Here is an 18,781-nt window from a genome sequence, read left to right as displayed (position 1 = left end):
AAAATTAACTATCACTTTTTACGATGCTAAGGTGCTCCTAGCATCCAATTATTATTTCATTTAGTTATATGATGTATTGGTGTTTGCTTCGCGTTTATTTGTTCGGTTATCGATAGCTCTGCAATTAGCTTCGCTCGGAGGTATATGAATAATCGAATAGATGCAAATCATCTCAAGTATATAATAGGGGACGATTATTAATTTACTCCAATTTGAGTGGAAGATCTGTGAATGCCTGGAATAAGGAGATCTACAGGTTTGGATATAGCAGTGAGCCTGAAGACGTACTAACTAGTAGACTTGGTTTAACACTGCACGTTGAGCAAGATGAGATGGAAGAAAGTTGACGCTCGCCAGAACTTGCCATGTCCCACAGTTTTGTGATTGACATATCTTACTTTGTTTTCATTTGTTTCTCTTTTTTCAAATTAACTCAATGATGATTCCTTCAGGACTCCCTTCAAGCAACCCTCTATGCAGGGCTGCAGTATTGTTAAGACTCCACTTGTGACCATAGGCTACGATAGTAGCTATGATATATTTCTGCTCTCTTGTCAGGCACGAGCAATTTTCAATGGCCTTTCCCCGGCCTCATTGAAAGTAAGCGACAGCCATAGATCACCTTTGAAACAGGAAAATCTCCCAACCAAGGATGCTAGGGTAGACTGGGTAGTCAAGAGGAAGAAGGCTGGGCTGAGGAAAGCTAGAAAGCACCCGCAGTACTCAAAATGTTGAATTTAGAATATACACACAGCAGATGCCATATATCTGAAGTTTGTGATTTTATTGAACTACAAGCAATGTCATTCTCTAACGTATTGGCTTTGGTTTCTCAGGATTTCGACATGAAATCGTCCCCGCACTATGGGATAGTTAAATGATCATATGCAGACAGAAGCTCTAGATTTTGGTGTTCAGCGAGTGTCTTCTTTGTAACAACTTGTACAAATTCTTGTTTAGGCTGGCATTTTCTTCTCAAAATCTCATGAATATCATGGAAATGAAAATTTTCAAGATACTAGGATACAATTCATTTTTTTCTTCTTTGTACTTTGATATTTTTTTATTTATGTATCTGCTGTTGTATGAACTGGAAGCCATTCAAGTTAAATGTTGATTAGGCAATTGGCATCTTCCTACAGTCTACTTCGTCTCACTGAAGGTTTATGCTACAAAGTCGTAGATTTTTATGTAATTGCAAATAGTAAATTTAGTTTCTGATAGTAAGTGCATTAAAGGGTGGATCAATCGCACAAGGTGTAAACTAATCAGATTGGATTTTCTTTTTAGGATTAAAAGCAATTTTCGTCTTGTAAATTTTGCATTTCAGCGTTTTAGTCCTTTATCTTTCTAGGGTATCAAATAGGTTATTTAACTTTTTTATTTATTTGCGATTTTGATCATTCAGTCGTCGAAGTTTGCAAATATTGCCGGAAAAAAAGCATGTGCTAAAAAAATGCAACAAAAATTATGTTCACCTCTTTCCTCTTTATTCACTGATAGTAAGTCTAAGCGTAATGAGGTGGTTTGCTTCACTTCCCGTGATCAACTGAGCTTCCCATATGTTCTCTACAGACTCAAAGGGTTGATGTGCATCAATATGTTTCCCGTTCCGCGTTAGAAAGGATCTTGTTAAAGCATTGGTCACATTCAAAAGGCAAAGCCTTTTTTGGCCTTCTGACAGGACTATTCAGCAGCCTCAAGCTTTCATTTGTCTTCCTGGATGAGGTGCTGGATAAACAGCAAGCTTAAGCTCATGATTGATTTACCGGACTGGACTTATTTGGCAAATTTAGCCATCACCACGGTTAAGTCTATTGTTTTTGCATTTACCCGTTTTCTTCTGTTCATGACTGCAGTTTCCTTGATGGTTCACCACATGCCAGGCTACAGGTTGTTTGTGATAGCAGTTACTATATCCTTTTTCCCTTTTTCAGGAGAAGAATGACTTCAGCGGATTAGGTGAAGAGCTTAAAGGTGGATTAGGTTGCCAGAACTTCCAACATTAACAAACACACTCGAGACAGACTTTATTAAAGGGACCGTTCAAAGATCACAGTCCAATCCAATGTATCATAACCTCTGAAACTACCCCTTGAAATAATGTTGTGCAGGATCATATATTGCACTGCAGTTCTTTTAGCCACAGCTTCAGTTATACTTCTGGCCTTGTTCTCACCACTACCCCACAGAAAAGCCCACAAAACTCCCCAGCTAGCCTTATCCTTCTACATTCAACAACCTCAAGTTGGCGGCTCCAGCATGCACCCAGCTCCTCCTAAACCCGGGGCCTGGATCTTCCACCGAATGCTGACCGAGGGGCCGGAGAACACGTCCCGGGTGGTCGGAAAGGCGCAGGGTTTCATAATCCCGGTTGAAAGCTTTGCTTATTCGGCCTTCAATATCATTTACCTTACATTTCATACTCATCAGTATTCAGGCAGTATTAGCATCGAGGCAAAGAATTTTGGGCACAAGGAAACAGAAGAACTGGCTGTAGTGGGTGGGACAGGGTCATTTTCTTTTGCTCGTGGCCTTGCTGTTTTTGCAGAGACAAATAGACAAACACCTAATCTGGATGCAACTTATCTTATAAAGTTGCACCTGAAGTTCCCTAATAGATCCCAAACAATACCAGGATGAGGTGAAATATTAGTTAATTTGGCTGAGTTCTTTCTTGATAGTTTTTTGAGATCAAATTTTCTTGATCTTCTTTTATTGCGTGTAATATTGTCGGTGGAGATCAACCACAGGACTTGTAATTTATAAACCTTAAAATAACAACTTTCATGGAATGTTTTTGTCAAATCATGAATTATAATATGTTATGGTTGGTAAAATGGACTAAAGGAAAAAGAATTATTTGTAGTTGGTATATTATCAAAATTTAGCATTTCTGATGATTAGTCAATGCCTAAAATAGAAAAATATAGGATTTAGCAAGAAAATTGGAAAAAGAAATATTGGATTTAGCAAGAAAAATAAACCAAATTATGCGTTCGTTAAAAATAAAATCTAAACCAAATTTTATTTCATAGTTTCCTGAATTTTTGGGTGTTAAACGGAACTCAATCCATAGGCAGGGGGAAAACAATAACAAATGCAAAACTTGAAAAACAAGAACAACAAATTACATAAATGTAAATATTTGTTACTGAATATTGGATGTATTTATCATTAAAATTATAATTTGAAGAGGTATGTTTATAATTAGACTTTTAGGAGTATCACTGTAATTTACCGTTAAAAATAATTTAATTTACTTTTTGTATTTTTCTTTTAACTATCAAGAATAAGAGAGAGAGAGAGAGAGAGAGAGAGAGAGAGAGAGAGAGAGAGAGTTGAAAATTATTCACCGTAGTCTAACGCTTTCACCTGAAGTTTTATAGACTGGAAAGGACTTGAAAAGACTTGAAAGAGGGAACAAAAACCCAACCGAGTTATTTCCTCTTCAGAGCTCAGAGAAGAATGGCGAAATCCAGCGCCGACGATGAGGATCTGCGGCGGGCCTGCCAGGCGGCGATCGAGGACACCAAGCAAGATGTCGTAATGTCCATCAGGGTGGCCAAGAGCCGTGGGATCTGGAGCAAAGCCGGCAAATTGGGACGCGGTCATATGGCCAAGCCTCGTGTTCTAGCCATTTCGAGTAAGGCAGTTCAACTCTTTTCTGTGCTTTTGGGGCTGGTAGAGATGATTTACGATGATGATTGCGTCTACTTTTCAGTTTGAAATTTGATCAATAAGTTAATTACCGCCTGCACGTAATTGAATTGTGAAGTTAAATCTAGAATTTGATTTTTTGAATTTCGGATGTTAATTAGCTTAGCGTTGGCTGCTCTACTGGAGGTCTACTTAATTGGCACATATATAGTAATTGATTGCTCCGTTCAGCGTGCTCTAGTTTTGGTAGGTAGACTAAGCTCGCAATAGTTCTGGATGTGAAACTTGAAATTTTTGACCAAGCATGTTTTTGCGGGTACTAGTCCTTATTTGAAGCGACCTTATTCTTTTGAATGTTAATTTGAGTGGCTATCTGAGAGAAGCATTGCCATAATTTGAGTGGCTAACTGAGATATATGCTACTTGAAGGTCTCTGAGACGTAACTGGGTTTTGAAAAAGGCATACTTTACCTTTAGTCTTATCTTATACACAATCAAAGATATTCTGGATTTGTGTCTAGGACACACATAGAATTTATGTTCACCCCCCAGATTTAAATTTATGTTCACACACACACATTTGCATCATAGTATGTGTTTGCTTTCATATTGGCTTGACAATCATGGGAAGACTTAACGAAATTTGTTTAGATAAGGCACTTGCCTGGGTGATGGAGAAACATTTAGATGCTTCCCTTCTGTTCTTTAGCATTTTAAATGTACTCAGGAGTAAATAGAATGAGTTGCAAGCCTTATTGCTGCTAATGGAAAACTCATACTTTTTTCAGCCACCCCTAAACATAAAAAGAATTGCTTGAAAGGTAAAAAAAGATGAGTACTTGTTGTGGGTGAAAAACTGTTTAACGCCATCAAACCATTCCTTTGGTTTTGATTATTTGTCATGCAAGAAAATTTCACCTTTTTTCTTTCTTTTGAATCTTTTGATTGTGCCCCCATACTACAGATAGTGGAAAGGAGCAATTGTATTGATATGACTGTATCATACCAATTATTTGTGAATATAGAATGAAAATAATATTCATCACTTTTTGTTCAACCTATTGATGAACCAATGACTTCACATGGTTGCTTGCAGCAAAGGCAAAAGCTCAACAGATTAAAGCTTTCCTTCATGTCTTAAAATATTCCTCTGGAGGTGTTCTTGAAGTAAGTATTTAGTATCATGTGAAGCTTCATTCCTCTGAAAAATCTCTACTTTTTAGATCAATACCTGGTATGTTCTTGATATATTATTGGAGAATGAGTGCATATGTAGGCACATAATGTCCTTGCCATCTTACTCCAAGAAAGATTCCTAGTTTCATAGGCTGTAGATGGCAAGTTTTAGTTCTTAATGTAGGCACAATTCTTTAGTTAACAATTACAACGTCAAAAACTAACAGATAAATCAACGAAGAATAACCATAAATTGAATAACCTGAGTAGAAAATGGAAGTTGAAAACATAGCATATTAAATATTATTCAAACCTTTCTGACTTGACTAAGATGTGGACTTTTTTTCGAAGTTTGACATTTTTTAGTATGTATTGTACACTTATATAATTTATTTCTTTGACTTATAGCCAGCAAAATTATACAAGCTGAAGCATCTTTCGAAAGTGGAAGTTGCAACCAATGATCCAAGTGGATGTACTTTTGTACTGGTATGGCTCATTAAGCATTGTGTACCCCAAGTAGATTTTAGCTCATTAATCTTTATATATCCTTCCTAGATTTATTTTCTTAAAGATTTACTTTTAGAATGGCTCATTGAACACATGTTTTTGATTAAATTGGTGTTGGTCCTGTTCATAAAGGGTTTTGACAACCTTAGAAGCCAGAGTGTAGCCCCACCTCAGTGGACAATGCGCAATATTGATGACAGGTAGCTACTTGTCCTGGTTATGCCAATCCAGCCATTATGATGACTTGGGTTATGCCCTCCCAGCCATTATTTGGAGATGACTTGGGGCTGTTTCTCTTCTATGAATGACGGCTTCTCCTTTGTTGGTTGTAGGAATCGTACTCTGCTTTGCATATTAAACATCTGCAAGGATATGTTAGGTCGTCTTCCTAAAGTTGTCGGCATAGATGTTGTGGAGATGGCTCTTTGGGCAAAAGTGCGTGGTGATATGATTCAGCTTGCTTCTTCCTTCATTCATCACTTTATTAACAATAGTCAACAGGAAATAATCTTTGTTACGTGCTTCTGCTAGTTATAGTCATTGAACCGGGGAGGGTGCTGTTTTGTCATAGAGTTATACTTCTGTTCCTTTTGATATTCAGAGCACGAATATTGATTCTTCCTTGCCGAGTGATCACTATATTATTTTCTTCATCAAGTTTCATTATAAATGTCACTTGGAGGTTCTGTAGTTATGAATGAAGTTTTCCATGATGGTTGATCAATGTACTTGAAGCAAAGAAGACTCAGAATATGTTTCTTCCCCCACGAGACGACAACTTGTGTTCCATAGAATCTCTTTAAGTTATCTGTTTCCGGATTATGTGCATCAAATAAACTAATTCTCCCCTTAATGATGATCTGCGTAACTACATGTGGATTCATGATTTTGATTGGTCAGTTTTGTTGTATTCTCCACTGTTAATTTTTAAACTCAGAGTCTATTATATATCTTTGACAGGAAAATACACCAGCAGTTACTAAGCAACAAGGAACCCTTCAAGATGGGCCAGTTATCGCTTCAGTTGCAGAAGACGACATGAAAGTGACAGTTGAAAGAGAATTGGTATCTCAAGCGGAGGAAGAGGACATGGAGGCTCTTTTAGGCACGTATGTACTTTACGTTTAAATGTAAACTTACTCCTTTGTGCTGAATGCATAGCATGCAGTTGAATGGATCATGAATTGTACTTGTAATGCAGTTAAAAGGTAAAAAATGATGAGAATCTTACCAACAATGTTAAGAGGAATTTTGAGCTGTTAGTACTTAGTAGAGAGAAGTTCAGACACAGATTTTCACAGGTGGGAGGGTTGTAAAAGCATGTAAGCTTGTTGTCTGCAGTAGCATAAGAGAAGGGGTGCTTATAGATCAATGATTTTTGAGGAATGCTAGTCTAGGTTGAATGATAGGAGGTTGGTTTTGTATGAAGTATATTAAGTTTAGATACAGTAGGCGAAAATAGAGAATGCTGTCATCTGTACATGTGGAGATATAAACTCAATTTCCTTCTGAAGCTTTGTATGTGATTGCTGATTCTTGAGGTACAATGGATTGTTATTTGTAACAAAGGGATGGAGGTTTAAAGATATCATGTAAAAGCAATATGGAAAACTGAGGAAGAATCAGAGTTTCTACAGATTCCACATTGAGAAGTTTGACCTTTTAATTAGGTTGCATCATGCATAGAAGAAAGTTATTTGGTGCTTTCCACGAGTTCTCTACAGTTAAATCGTGCCTTCTTGGGTTGAATCTCATAGAGTTCACAGCCTTTTTATTCCACAAGCAATGCACTGTTATTCAGATTTCTAAAAATTACTAGTGAATCATACTCTAGCAGGGCCCAAAAATAAGTCTCATTTTACTTGGCAGGAGTTTTAAATGAGAGTTGAATGTTAAGAATATGCGTAATACAGAGGTGCTCATTTCTTATCATATTGCTTTAGATATATGAAAATCAGACAAATTTCAACAAATTCCTTTCTGAAATAAATCCACTTTCCAGTATTGAGCCTGTCTTTCCATCCAACAACCTTCTATATCTAAACGCACATGTGACACTAATAAATGTACGTTTGACCCTTCATTTAATATTTACCCCAAAGTGAAGCTATTGAATTAGCTTGTATGCAACTTAATCATTAATGCTGAATTGCTGATCTATCTGCATTTGTGAACCTCCTGAATTGAGTTGAAAATTTTGTGACTTTCTCTGTGGAAAATACTTGTCTTCCTAATTTTTACCTACTTCAAGCTTCTCAGACATGAATTTGAAGAGTCATCGTCATTGCGCATATAACTCTCTTCGAAGCAAATATCTGCAAGTTACATGTATTTTCCTTGCTCATTTCTCTTAGAATAAAGAGAACTAGAAGTAGAATCTGACTGTAAGACGAGTACTACTTACAAACTAGCCAGTGTTTATGCTCTAAATCTGAAGAGATGGAAAGTGAGTATATACTTTTGGCTGCATGTCACTCTTGACATGGTGATGCCTGCGATAAGATAGTGTGGTTAGGTCACCTTCGTCTTTTATCATGTTAACTAATCCTCAGTCATAATTTTTCCAGAAAGTATTAGTCAATGAAAACAAGATAGCATCCCCATATTCATCTTTTATGAGCTACAACGTGGTGCATATTGGGATATTTCATTTAATGTTCCCACCCTTACTGGAGTTCTGCGGTCCATAAGTGAAAGTCAAGTTATTCCTCTACTTACCTGCAGAGGATTGTATGGAGTAGACACTGCTACTTTAATCTGTTACTTCCGCTTTTGTTGATTATGCTAGTGTGAGATAGCTTACTTATGCATTGTCACCATGACTTTTTGGTTGTTTGAACCCATAGTTAATGCTATGAAAATTGCTGGTTTGCAGTTATGTCATGGGCATTGGTGAAGCAGAGGCATTTTCTGAGAGGTTGAAGCGAGAGCTTCAGGCTTTAGAAGCAGCAAATGTGCATGCAATTTTGGAGAATGAGCCTTTAATAAATGAGGTACTTATGGGTTGCAATATGATGGGTGTTGTAGTCCAGTAGGCTTTTGTTCTATTTGTGACAATCATTTTGCGCCTGAAGAATCTCAACCCCCCCGCCCCCCCAAAATTCTCTCCACCCTCCTCATTGTACTTTTATTTCAAAATAAATGCACGATTGGTGTGATGCTGTAGATTTATTTATATATTAATCTATCTTTTCTGTGCTCTGCAGGTATTACAGGGGCTTGAGGCTGCCACTAACTGTGTCGATGACATGGATGAATGGTTAAGCATTTTCAATGTGAAACTACGCCATATGAGAGAGGACATAGAATCGGTATAGATCTCTAAAATTCTAATATGATTTGGAAAAATAAGTTTTTGTGATTTGAGAAATGTACATTTGTGTTGCTTGGTGCTGCAGCTGTGTATGTCTATTCAAAGATTTCATTGATGAAACACATTGAACCAAATCTAATATTATCCATGTGTTTGTTTTAATTATTTTGGTACATTTATTACTTCAAGAAACATTTTCTGGCTCAACCTGGAATTGGATTTGCTTCTAGTTTGCTAACATGCTACCATATACTTTTGGGCTTGCAGATTGAAACGCGAAATAACAAGCTGGAAATGCAGTCAGTAAACAACAAATCGTTAATTGAGGAACTTGATAAACTTCTTGAAAGATTACGCATCCCATCTGAGGTCTTCTCACATAGCTTCTTTCTTTTTGTGAAATTAACATTTTACTTAATAATATTAGATGTTGCGCTCTTTATAATGGATTGCATAACTCCTACTCTCGGGACTTTCTATTGTTGATTTGCTATTTTTTCTTTTTGATGCAGTACGCAGCATGTCTTACAGGGGGTTCATTTGATGAGGCTCCCCCCCCCCCCCATTGATTTGCTATTTTTTCTTTTTGATGCAGTACGCAGCATGTCTTACAGGGGGTTCATTTGATGAGGCTCGCATGCTTCAGAATATAGAAGCATGCGAGTGGCTGGCCAATGCTTTACAAAACCTTGAAGTTCCCAAGTTGGATCGTTGCTATGCAAACATGAGAGCTGTATGTAGAGTTGATGGCTTATTTCTGTTACCTTTAGCATCAAGATTAATTGCAACATAGTTAATTTGAAAACTATAGTACAACACAGTCAATCCAGAATTCTGAGATCGGTTTATGAGGCTGCTCTTCTGGCCATAGATGTTAGAATCGTATAATTTTATACTTTGGGGTTTCTTTTTATTCCAGAAGGTGAATTGTCAGGAAAAAAGGAGGATTCATAGTTGGTAAGCTAGGTGTTTTTATAAATTTTGGGTAGTTTCTCTTACTGTCATTGGTGGGTGAAACTCACAGGTCAGAGAGAAGCGGGCAGAACTTGACAAGTTAAGAAACACATTTGTCAAAAGAGCATCCGAGTTCCTAAGGAACTATTTTGCTAGTTTGGTGGATTTTATGATAAGCGATAAGAGTTATTTCTCTCAGGTATTGCTACAGACACTTGATGATTAACAATTACTAATCTATTCTGGTTTTGTAAATTATTTGCTGATTACTTGGTTTAACAGCGTGGACAACTGAAAAGGCCTGATCATGCTGATTTGAGGTACAAGTGCAGGACATATGCTCGCCTCTTGCAACACCTGAAGGTACGATGAAGAGTTTTATCTACAATATTAGCTGTTTGATGTCATAGCTTATTCTTGTGTACTTCATTATTTCTCATGCAGTTTGTTTTCCTTCTTCCTTTTCCTCTGGGTATTTGCAGAGTCTAGATAAGAATTGCTTGGGCCCATTAAGGAAAGCTTACTGCAGCTCTCTGAATTTGCTTTTACGCCGGGAGGTCAGGGAACAGATCTTGTGTTGATGGCCTTGCAGTTGCTTGTCTCTGGTGTCTTCACATTTACCACTAGAGTTGCATGTTGTCTAGGAGGTTCCATAAATTGATTGCCTGTTTCTATGTTATAAGATTATGGAGAGTAAAGGTCACTTGTGTATCATCAGAATATTATGCATGACTACATATAATTTTTTCCCTATGTATATGATCAACAATAGGTTTTTAATCAATGTAATATTAGGAAAGCTAAGGACCTCTGAAACACCCTTTGTCATGGTTCTGAATGCAGCTTCACTGCGCCTAAAATAAATATTTGTTCTTTTTCTCTGCTAACTAGATTTACTGCTCTATTTGAGCCTGAGGTGGTTTTTCATATGCAGTAACACTTTGGGGTCACTGCCAGTGGGGCAATTATTTCAAAACATGACTATGAGATACAAACCTGAACTTCTTGTTCTGATTTGATCTTGTGCATGAATGTTTGTATCAGTCCTTTTATTTATATGCTTTCATCCAGCAAATTGATGTCTACTTTCAAGCTTGAAATTTTTTCCAATTTCTATGCCAGGCTCGTGAATTTGCAAATGAACTCCGTGCGAGTACAAAAGCATCAAGGAATCCAACTGTGTGGCTTGATGGTTCCACTGGCTCGAATCAAAGTGCAAGTAGTGCAGATACTTCCACCGTTTCTGAGGCATATGCGAAAATGCTCACCATTTTTATTCCACTCCTTGTGGATGAGGTTATAATTAGGCGTTGAAGCTCTATATCTCTGCTTTTCTTACTTTGTCTTCCCTTACTATAGACAAGCTTCTTATATGCTAATAAACCACAGAGTTCTTTCTTTGCACACTTCATGTGCTTTGAAGTTCCAGCTCTTGTTCCGCCTGGAGGTCTTGCCAATGGCAACAAAACAGTACCCATTGATGATGATAATGATGATGATTTGGGCATCTTGGACATTGATGACAATGATAAAGCTGGTATTTCATAGTTTTTCACATTTTGCTTTAGCTTATTGCATGATAGTCACCCCCTGTCGCAATTTTCCAGGTCAAAAAACTGCAGACCTGCAGGCATTAAATGAATCACTTCATGATTTGCTTGATGGAATCCAGGTAGCAATCATTTGTAATCTGCAACTTTATTGCTTTGATTTCAGCTCAAGTTCCCTGTTTTTGATGGATAATCTTCTTTCTGACTGCTTCCCTTTTCCCGTTGAGTTTTTAGGAAGATTTCTATGCTGTGGTGGACTGGGCATACAAGATCGATCCACTGCGTTGTATATCCATGCATGGTATCACGGAACGCTATATTTCTGGTCAAAAAGCTGATGCAGCTGGATTTGTGCGTCTTTTGCTTGATGACCTGGAAAACAGAATTTCTACACAATTCAGTCGTGTAAGTTATAATCCTCTAGTAAGGAAACTTTATTCTTGAATAGAAAAGGATCCATTAGTTCTGTATACCTATGGATGATTTTTCCAATGAACATTGATGAATATGTGAAACTATCAATCCTCGGAGAGCTGGAAGTGGCTGACCTTGAACTGAAACGAACCAAGGATCTAACTAAAGTCTGTCTGTACTGAGATGTTCAAACAGAATTAAAATCTTCCCCTCAGCTGTTGGAAAAGAAGCTGAAGCTATCCTATCTAACAAGAAGGATAACCTGGTTGCTTTCTAAGCCATTTGCTTAAGAACATGAAATTATACCTTTCCTTGTCTATAACAGGAAGGTCTGATAAATATTTGGGCGACCATTTAAAGGAATGCTATGAAATATGTGGAACTATATAAGAATTACGAACAACAAATACCATTCTATGCAACTCTTTGTATTGTGCAATGATTTTTATGCGCTAATACGTATTCTGTATTTCAGTTTGTGGATGAAGCCTGCCACCAGATCGAAAGAAATGAACGAAATGTTCGGCAGGTGGGAGTCTTGTCATATATACCCAGGTAATTGTAACTTTATTTATACTGTTTCTTGACTGCCATTCTTCTGATGGGAAAATCCTTTCTTACCTTTCCCTCCCCTATTGATTTATTTCTTTTCTTTTTCCATTTTCATTCTTTGTACTGGTGGAGAGCCAAACTTTGACCACTATGCCTGTCAATTGTGCATCACATTGCCTAGGTTTTGTTTGATGAAAAATGAAATTTCTCATTAAACCTAAATCGTCTATAAATTTCATGTTCCTAAAGTTTGTTCAAGAACTTATCTGTTATGTTTAGTGCTTGTAGAGTTTTTCTGTCAAACATGAATTTATTTGGTTTAGCTTTTGTTTAGATTTGCCACTCTTGCAACCCGCATGGAGCAGTACATACAAGGACAGTCAAGGGATTTGGTGGATCAGGCTTACTCAAAGTTTGTGAGTGGTCCTATAAAATTGTTTTCTCAACATATTGTGCACATTAAAATGCTTTTCATATATGTGGTCCAGTACTGTGATATAATGGTTTATAATTTTCATTTCATTTCTTTAAGTGCATGGTGATGCTCAATGCAGCCTGAAATACTCTTCTATCTTTGAAACTTACCTGGTTTACCAGTTCTATTTGCTGACAGTAATCTTCAAAATGTAATGTGAAATAGAAAATCTCCTTGGTTCCTAATAGTAAATGAAAAGAAACAATATAAATTATTTCAAGTAATATTTATAGTTGAATGATGCAAATATGACAATTCTTTCACGAACAAAATAGGAACCTTGCCTTTCTCCACCATTCCACAGAGAAAAAAGAAAAAAAGGATTGGCTTGTAAAAGTTGTGGTCCCTGAGACACGCTCATGCCTGAAATTATCAGCACTTGTATCCAAGGGAATCTGAATAAGAGTTACTTTCCGTGATTGCCGATCAAAACTATTGTTTGTTTCCTCTGAGGAAGAAAGGAGGAATTTTGGATATGGTATCATTTTCTCGTCAAACCTTTAATCATGAGATATCACTTTCATGCTGGAGTAGCCTCTAAGAAGCTCATGTAATCTAATAGTGTTGATTGACATATTTTCATCAGATCATAGAATTTCTTTTCATAGGTTACGTATGGTTTGGACTTCTCCGTGATATTTGAAATAATTTGGCAGGTGACAGTAATGTTTGTGACATTGGACAAAATTGCTCAAGCAGATCCAAAATATGCCGATATTTTGCTTTTAGAAAATTATGCAGCATTCCAGAACAGGTATCATCAACTTAGAGTGCACTGCACTCGTGTATCATATGCTATATGTTATTTATTTGTTTATATTGGTATATATGTAGAATTTCCATTTTGTGGCTTTTAGTACTGCTTTGGAACTATTATATTCACTAGCTGGTTGGAATTTGCAGTCTGTATGACCTGGCCAATGTTGTGCCCACTTTGGCAAAATTTTATCACCAAGCAAGTGAATCTTATGAACAAGCTTGCACGCGCTTTATAAGCACAATTATATACTATGTAAGTTATTCTTTTTCAGATATAACCATTGTGCACTGTTTATTAATGTTAAACTGTAATATAAGTGGAGTGTAGTAAGCTGACGTCCGACTTTACAACTTGGTCTGGCTCAAGTGCAACATTGATGCTTCAAGGTTGATGATAGAGTCACAGAATGGTACAAAGAGATTAGGAACACAAATTAGTAAACCAGCATTATTTCCCTTGCAAAATGCCGACTAGTGTTCTAGTCCAAACATATGGATAAGAGCATTTATCATGAGTAAGCAATACCACAATATGTCCTTCTAGGTCATTCAAGAGTTGTTTTGCATTACCGAACGGTCCCAGTTAGCTGATGAATCTTCTTAGCTGTTTCCTGATTGATGAATATGGGTTAATGTGCATTAAATATTATGATATGTTGAGTCCTCTCTGAGTTCAATGTTTACCGTTTCACGTGCCCTTTCTTTTGTTTGAGTTGAACAACCCCAAAGAAGAAATTAAATTCGACCTATATAAATCTGATTCCCTGTCTTTAGTGTAAGTTATGGTGTTCAGCATTGAGTGAGAACTGAAACCCGAAGAAAAATGCAAAAAACAAAAAAGGATATTAGTAAAGTATAAGAGCCGCCTGGAGCCTGTTCACCTGGTTTCCCTTTTTGACTTTCATTAGCATTGTTAAGTTTTCCAATTGGATGAATATCTTGTTATAAATTTGTCATTGATTCTATTTTATAGAATCTGCTTATTGATATTATTTTCTTAAATGCAGCAATTTGAACGACTTTTCCAGTTTGCTCGCAGAATAGAGGATTTAATGTACACAATCACACCAGAAGAGGTCAGTCTGTGAAGCATGTGTCTTACTAATTTAACTCCTCGAAAGCTTTAAGAATCTGCCTTTTTTTGCTCTTCTGCTCAGTAGTAAGGTATTGTCACTTCCATGACATGCTCTCCAAGTGGGTAAAACTTCTTCACTGCTTCATGATTTGCAGGCTGGCCCTCGAATGTGTTATTTTCTTTATGAAATTTGGGATTGAATCCATTTACAGTAACAGAATGAATCCATAGTGTTGCCCTAACTAGTGGTCACATACGCAAGATTGCATTTCAGTTTGTGTTTATAACTCAAGTGAACTGGTTCTAACTTTTAACTCATGCCATGCTGCCAACAGCATACAAACATGCAATTTTGTGGCATTTATAAGTGAACTGGTTTAAATGCATACAAGCTTAAGTTCTAACTTCTACCTCATCCCATGCTGACATCAGTGTTCCATTTTTCTTTTCAAGTGCTCCACTGAAGTTATGTGAGACTAAAAAAGTATTTATAAATTTCAGATCCCATTCCAGCTTGGATTGTCAAAAATGGATCTGCGCAAGGTTGTAAAATCAAGTCTATCCGGGGTATGACAATATATTAACCTTGAGATTTGGCATCTTCTTTTGATCTATATATGCTGAAAAATATCTTTCAATTTTGTAGGTTGACAAGTCTATCAGTGCAATGTATAAGAGATTGCAGAAGAATTTGACCTCAGAGGAACTGTTGCCTTCCTTGTGGGACAAGTGCAAGGTATTTGACTTAAAACTGTACCTGGTGAACAAAGAATATACTGTTTGCTATGCAAATATACATTTCATTCTGAGTGAACCAGAATAATCTTCTCGAACATCTGCTGATGGTATCCAAACTAATGACAGAAGGAGTTTCTTGACAAGTATGACAGCTTTGCTCAACTCGTTGCTAAAATTTATCCTACCGAGACCATCCCCGCTGTCTCAGAAATGAGAGAACTGTTGGCATCCATGTGAAGGAGCAGCCAAGTCTTGTAAAGTTCACTAGTTTTTAATTGTATCAGTGTCTGTTGTCTTTATATTCTTCCTTTCTTAGCTTTATGGGTCTTCCTTGATATTTTGATTAACCACCTTAGCCGAGTGAAGATGTTTAGCATCGTTGAGCTTTCGTGTGGAGTTCATAGGCAGTACTGCAGAAGGAAAATTTTACACCATGGAAAATCAGACCTGTCTGTTGTAGTAAACTGCACGTTCTGATTGATTGTTTGTTAATGGCTAGTGTATATCAATTCATTTTAGTTGCTTCACTTTGCTCTTGAATTCTCTCTCTCTCTCTCTCTCTCTCTCCCCATACGCCCCCCGTTTGGCATGTTTGAAACGCTTCTACTCATATTCCTTTTTCCTTTTCACATATTATTGACATATTGTTTCATTCAGAGCTAGTGCTGTGACAAGACTTGTGTTACGACGGAAATAATAGATCGTTGTACGGTCCATTTTTTTTTATAAATAAATGAAATACTCCTTTTACTTTTTTAATCTTTCTACTGTCACTGATGATGTCAAACATGACTACGTAGGTACAATTATACAAATCAAAGAACAAAAAATTCCTTCATCGAACTCTTATCTTTCACCTAAATTCTCCCCTTTTCACTAACCGCAAAAACTATAAGGAGCTCTTCTTGACTATCTATGTGGCATAGGCTACTCTTAACTCTCTGTCTAGAAACTGTCTTAGTGGAATTACAGTCTACTGTCTGGCCTCAACAGGGGCAAAAGCTATTTTAGAGAGAACAAACAGCGAGGCGGATGAGAGGAATATAGCTCCAGCAAAACATGCAAGATCCATACCATTAACCACCGGTATGCTCTTGAATTTTTCCAACACTTGTACTTGAAGAATCATTATGACAGCTTGCCCAATTTTCGACTTTGCTTGGATAGCAGATTCCATCCCTATCCATGATGGCAGTTTCTGCACACAAGATGACCGAGTATTTGAATAAGAAGTTCTATATAATTTCCAAACAAGAATCAGTATATCTACCGCTATATAATCTATACCTCTAGATTGAAGTTCGCGGACAAGGTTGAACCTAGTGATCCCTTTCCCTTCAGGTTTTGTTGTCCCACAAACATCACATGTAAGGCAACTCCGAATATAAGCATTGCTGTTCCCACCAGGAACATATCTGTCAGAAAATTTAAAGTGTTAATAACTAACGCAAGTTATCGGATGATCAGAATGAATACAGCATTATTTTGAATGGCTGAATTCTGGAAAGAAGGAAGGAAAGTGATCATACCAATAGCTTCAATTAATAGAAGTACCACATGTCCTTGCTGTGACATTTCCGAAATTGCATGAAAATATTGGAAGTATGACTCCAGTACCAGAACACATCCCTGTAAGAACAGCTTTTGGATCAAAAGACATGAAGAAACAGTAAACTCTTTTCCTAATGAACAAGCTATTTTAGTTACCTCAACAAAGCAGAATGCTGAACCAACCAAAGATCCTGCAGTTGCAAGCAATGTAAAGAATCTGCAGTCAATTATAGCCTGCAATGCCACAGATTCCATCCATCATCTTAACCAGCAGATCACATGAATTAAACAATAAAGCCCCTTAAAATTTCAAAAGTTCATTGGCTTCAGTAAGATCAGCAAATGAATTCGGGAAGTTTCATATTTACCTTTTCAACAAGCATCTGAATATTCAATCTCAACGGCCTTTCTTTTGTGACGATCTTCATCCATCTAGACATCAAATCAGCAAGACATCCTAATAGCATGCCCAAATCCACCCCTTTATCCGTCTTTGGCTCTGATACAATAACGCATCCCGAAGCACAGCTGGCTGCCTTCACCGCCACTTGCTTCCTCTCACTGCAGCTTCCCCCACCAGTTGGATTCTCAGAACTCAACCCTGCTTTGTTCAGACACATGATTAGTGTTCTAGGCCTGGAAACCACTGCTGAACTTGAGAAAACTTCATTGGACAGGCCAAGGCCTAGAGGGCTAGACATTCTCAGGATTCTTGCAGCAGCCATTGTTTGTTGGCGTTCTCAAAATTCCAGTTCTTGTTTTCAAGAATTGTGCTGAAAGAGGGTTTTGGTATTGTTGTGGTGGAATTTTGACGTTGATAAATAGATGGTGCATGTAATTGATGGAAGATTCGTGGCATATTAGCGCAAAATTCTGTAAGTGGGGCCACTTTTTGGCCTTTTTCCTTACTTTTTCTTGGAAGGGTGGTTTCTTGATTATTGAATATTCAGAGTCCCAGACAATTCTCGTGTGGGAATTTGATTTCCTCGGCCGACGTGTGGGGCCAGGAGCATTCTGATCCGGACACGTGGCTTTCTGTATCTTCCATGGAATTTTATGTTCAGAACTGTTGAGCTGTTGGCTTGGTCATAGGTGAAACCGAATTTGGAGAACCAGAAAAGGGTGCTGATTCCTTTGCTGGTACCACACGTCTTATATTCTACGTTCTAAATCGTTTCTATTCAATTTATATGAATTTATGTTTATACAATATGATTAAATACATATATAAGTCTCAAGTACATTAAAAATATTTTATTTAATCATACATTTATATATTACACAAAATAAAATTGTCAATATCAACATCTTTGAAGCGATTTCCTATGAAGACAGCCGTATCCTTAGTCATTTTTCCAAATAGGTAGGTCATGCACCGGGATATGGAATTCATACCAATCAAGGTTAGCTCATCTAGAGTTGTCTTGTTCATAAATCATGCCAAGCACCAGTAAATTCTTCTCCTATGCCTAGGGTACATTATTAAAGAGCTTTTGTCTATCCAATTGCTGGAATCTGAAGAGTATCCTGTTGTCCTCTATCAATTTAGTCTCCATATCTTTGATCAGATTGAAGGCAATCTCTAATGGAGTACGCATAGCATCGAAATGAATACTTTTGTATGATGCAAACGACCCACTAGACAGAAATCATTCGGCTTCGGTTCCTTGTGCCATAAACCTAGGGGGATGACTGCCCCTAATTCCTCTTCTATTGATAAAAGATCTCTGTCAAAATTCACAATCTCGTCATCCATGGGTTTCTGAGAATACTGAAACTAAGATCGTATCGAAGACAATGGAAAGAGCAATAGATCTAATATTCTCGAAGTCGTAGCCTAAAGAATAGAAGGGAGAAAGCAACCAGCATATTAGTAAGGAAATGGGGCGAAAAAATCAGATCTGGTAAAAGAAAGATGGAGAAATATGAGATGAATCAATCCAAATAAAACGAAATATAATGAAAACATTAACCATCAACAACCAAGATTTTTAGAAATATTAAATTAGCGTATGAACGTCGATGATGAACTGTGTCAAAGGTAAAATAACTGA

The 18,781-nt window shown here is 37.2% G+C and overlaps 3 protein-coding genes across 5 annotated transcripts; 2 read left to right on the top strand and 1 right to left on the bottom strand.

Annotated features, from left to right (window-relative positions):
- LOC105159200 (dirigent protein 6) lies at positions 1–2,784 on the top strand. Of its 3 annotated transcripts, none has more exons than XM_020692307.1 (2): positions 1–31; positions 837–2,784. In XM_020692307.1, exon 2 carries the CDS (start codon positions 2,104–2,106, stop codon positions 2,641–2,643), a length of 540 nt encoding a protein of 179 aa, XP_020547966.1. In that variant the 5' UTR covers positions 1–31; positions 837–2,103; the 3' UTR covers positions 2,644–2,784. The 3 variants fall into 3 exon arrangements, with proteins under 3 accessions (XP_020547966.1, XP_011074480.1, XP_020547967.1); XM_011076178.2 differs by having other exon boundaries at positions 7–1,807; positions 1,938–2,784; XM_020692308.1 differs by having other exon boundaries at positions 12–31; positions 1,576–2,784.
- On the top strand, positions 3,356–15,703 carry LOC105159198 (exocyst complex component SEC3A). The gene is made up of 25 exons (XM_011076176.2): positions 3,356–3,646; positions 4,757–4,827; positions 5,245–5,325; positions 5,479–5,546; positions 5,679–5,781; positions 6,307–6,455; positions 8,222–8,339; positions 8,553–8,657; positions 8,927–9,028; positions 9,255–9,392; positions 9,684–9,812; positions 9,896–9,976; positions 10,096–10,170; positions 10,736–10,909; positions 11,003–11,150; positions 11,221–11,285; positions 11,398–11,568; positions 12,053–12,132; positions 12,464–12,545; positions 13,261–13,358; positions 13,508–13,616; positions 14,371–14,439; positions 14,940–15,005; positions 15,085–15,174; positions 15,303–15,703. Exons 1-25 carry the CDS (start codon positions 3,469–3,471, stop codon positions 15,411–15,413), a joined length of 2,661 nt encoding a protein of 886 aa, XP_011074478.1. The 5' UTR covers positions 3,356–3,468; the 3' UTR covers positions 15,414–15,703.
- On the bottom strand, positions 15,867–17,541 carry LOC105159199. The gene is made up of 5 exons (XM_011076177.2): positions 17,096–17,541; positions 16,884–16,961; positions 16,706–16,805; positions 16,464–16,591; positions 15,867–16,374 (listed from the first exon to the last, which is right to left on the bottom strand). Exons 1-5 carry the CDS (start codon positions 17,450–17,452, stop codon positions 16,150–16,152), a joined length of 888 nt encoding a protein of 295 aa, XP_011074479.1. The 5' UTR covers positions 17,453–17,541; the 3' UTR covers positions 15,867–16,149.

Source organism: Sesamum indicum, linkage group LG3, assembly GCF_000512975.1.
Source record: "Sesamum indicum cultivar Zhongzhi No. 13 linkage group LG3, S_indicum_v1.0, whole genome shotgun sequence".
NCBI classification, from domain to species: domain Eukaryota; kingdom Viridiplantae; phylum Streptophyta; class Magnoliopsida; order Lamiales; family Pedaliaceae; genus Sesamum; species Sesamum indicum.
This window is presented reverse-complemented; position numbering and strand designations above follow the sequence as displayed.

Bases quoted from the DNA above. Each gene is read 5' to 3' on its own strand.
- LOC105159199 (XM_011076177.2), bottom strand. From the start codon at position 17,452: ATGGCTGCTGCAAGAATCCTGAGAATGTCTAGCCCTCTAGGCCTTGGC. The intron at 16,962-17,095 runs GTAAATATGAAA...GTGGCATTGCAG, and splicing joins TTCAGATGCTTGTTGAAAAG to GCTATAATTGACTGCAGATT. The intron at 16,592-16,705 runs GTATGATCACTT...ATTTTCTGACAG, and splicing joins TCTATTAATTGAAGCTATTG to ATATGTTCCTGGTGGGAACA.
- LOC105159198 (XM_011076176.2), top strand. From the start codon at position 3,469: ATGGCGAAATCCAGCGCCGACGATGAGGATCTGCGGCGGGCCTGCCAG. The intron at 3,647-4,756 runs GTAAGGCAGTTC...GGTTGCTTGCAG, and splicing joins TCGTGTTCTAGCCATTTCGA to CAAAGGCAAAAGCTCAACAG. The intron at 12,133-12,463 runs GTAATTGTAACT...GCTTTTGTTTAG, and splicing joins GTCTTGTCATATATACCCAG to ATTTGCCACTCTTGCAACCC.
- LOC105159200 (XM_020692307.1), top strand. From the start codon at position 2,104: ATGTTGTGCAGGATCATATATTGCACTGCAGTTCTTTTAGCCACAGCT.